The following is a 1,889-nucleotide window of genomic DNA, read 5'->3' as shown; positions in this document are numbered from 1 at the left end:
CCAGTGGGTGGGGGGGAACCATGCTAGAGAGGGAGAAAGGCAGAGGGCGGTAAGGGTTAAAATTGGCAAGTGGGAAGGGCGAGTGAGTGGCAGCTGGGGAGGTTTAGAAGCCGGGGGACAGTGGTGGTTGGAGGAGTCCACTCCCAATCCGTCCTGTGTAGATGGAAAGTGGGAGAAGAGAGCCACAAGGAGGGCTGGGGACGGTTGTGGAAGGAGGTGATAAGGGCCTGTGTCCGGGAGGAACACTGCTCCCAGGTCACAGGAGGGAATCTCTATCAGGCTGGCACTTCCTCCCCATCCCCATCCCCTTCCTGCCCCTGCCCAGGCCCTCCCTGGAGCTGGAGAGAGAGGACAGAGTCACACCCTGCGAGCAGCTCTGTGCCCTCGGAGGTCCTCCTGCCTGCCTGTAAGCTGGAGTTGGGGCTGGGGGACAGGGCCGCTGAGGGAGGGAGAAGAACCTAGGACGTGGGGCTAGCAGTTTAGGCTTCTGGGGGCAAGGGCGGGAGAGGGCAGTGGGGAGGACAGGAGTCCGGGGGCTGCGTTTCTGGAGGGATCCCCGAGGCTGCAGCAGGGGCTAGAGTCTGGAGGAATAACGCCCAGTGCCCACGAGGTGCCCACGCGTGTCCCCGTGACCCCCAGGTCCCCATGCCTCTCCTCCTGTTGCTGCTTCTGCTGCCGTGCCCCTCACACCCCCAGTTGGTCTGCGAGGTCTCCAGGGTGACCAGCCAGCTGGAAGTGAACTGTGACAACAGGGGGCTGAAGGTGCTGCCTCCAGATCTGCCCAGAGACATGGCCATCCTTCACCTGGGCGAGAACCCCCTGGGCACCTTCTCCACAGCATCCGTGGCGTCTATGACCCAGCTTGCAGAGCTGTACCTGCGTCGAAGCCAGCTGACCAAACTGCAGACGGACGGGGCGCTGCCACGGCTGGAGACCCTGGACGTCTCCCACAATAAGCTGAAGAGCCTGCCCTTTCTAGGACGGGCACTGCCAGCCCTCACCACCCTGGACGTCTCCTACAACGAGCTGACTGCACTGCCTCCTGGTGCTCTGGACGGCCTGAGCCGGCTCCATGAGCTCTACCTACGCGGCAACAAGCTCAAGACTCTGCCCCCGGGGCTCCTGAGGCCCGTGGCCCAGCTGAGGAAGCTCAATCTGGCCGACAACAAGTTGAACGAGCTGCCCCCGGGGCTCCTGGATGGCTTGGGGGAGCTCGACACCCTCTACCTCCAAGGGAACTGGCTGCGCACCATCCCAAAGGGCTTCTTCGGGGACCTCCTCCTGCCTTTCGCTTTTCTCCACAACAACCCCTGGGCCTGTGACTGTGAGATCCTCTATTTCAGCCGCTGGCTGCAGGACAACTCCAATAACGTCTACTTATGGAAGGAGGGTGTGGACGTCAAGGCCATGACTCCCAACGTGGCGAGCGTGCGATGCGTCAACTTGCACAACACACCCGTCCACACCTACCCGGGGAAGGGCTGCTCCATTCTCGGGGATGGGGTTGACCTAGGCTATGACGACTACGACGAAGAGGAGGAAGTGGGAAAAGTACCCGCCACCAGGGCCGTGGTCAGCTTCTCCACCAACACCAGAGCCCACACAACCCACCGGGCCCCCCTCCACTCAGCACCCACTGCTTCTCCAGACCGCCAGATGCCCCATCTGTCTTACACCCTCGAGTCCACGAAGAAACAGAGCAGATTCCCAACCGCCCCAGAGCCCAGCACGTCCCATCCCCCGTCCTCCAGCATGCCCCACTCCACAACATCCACCATGACCATGACCACCCCAGAGCTCAGGCTCCCCACCAGCCTGGAACCCACGACCCCCACCACTCCGGAGCCCACCACGACCCCCACCACCCCCGAGCCCACCACGACCCCCAC

At 62.9% G+C, this 1,889-nt stretch overlaps 1 protein-coding gene across 1 annotated transcript in view; it reads left to right on the top strand.

The window, feature by feature from the left end:
• Nucleotides 1-380: 380 nt before the first annotated feature.
• Nucleotides 381-1,889, top strand: part of GP1BA (glycoprotein Ib platelet subunit alpha) — a 2,098-nt gene continuing 589 nt past the window's right edge. Inside the window, exons 1-2 of the mRNA XM_034989402.1 lie at nt 381-406; nt 640-1,889. The exon at nt 640-1,889 is cut by the window's right edge and continues 589 nt beyond it. Coding sequence (XP_034845293.1) covers nt 646-1,889 — 1,244 coding nt within the window. The 5' untranslated portion in view covers nt 381-406; nt 640-645. The remainder of the gene's footprint in view (nt 407-639) is intronic.

This window comes from Mirounga leonina, unplaced genomic scaffold (genome assembly GCF_011800145.1).
Source record: "Mirounga leonina isolate KUSES-001 unplaced genomic scaffold, KU_Mleo_1.0 Mir_488, whole genome shotgun sequence".
In the NCBI taxonomy this organism is placed as follows: domain Eukaryota; kingdom Metazoa; phylum Chordata; class Mammalia; order Carnivora; family Phocidae; genus Mirounga; species Mirounga leonina.
This window is presented reverse-complemented; position numbering and strand designations above follow the sequence as displayed.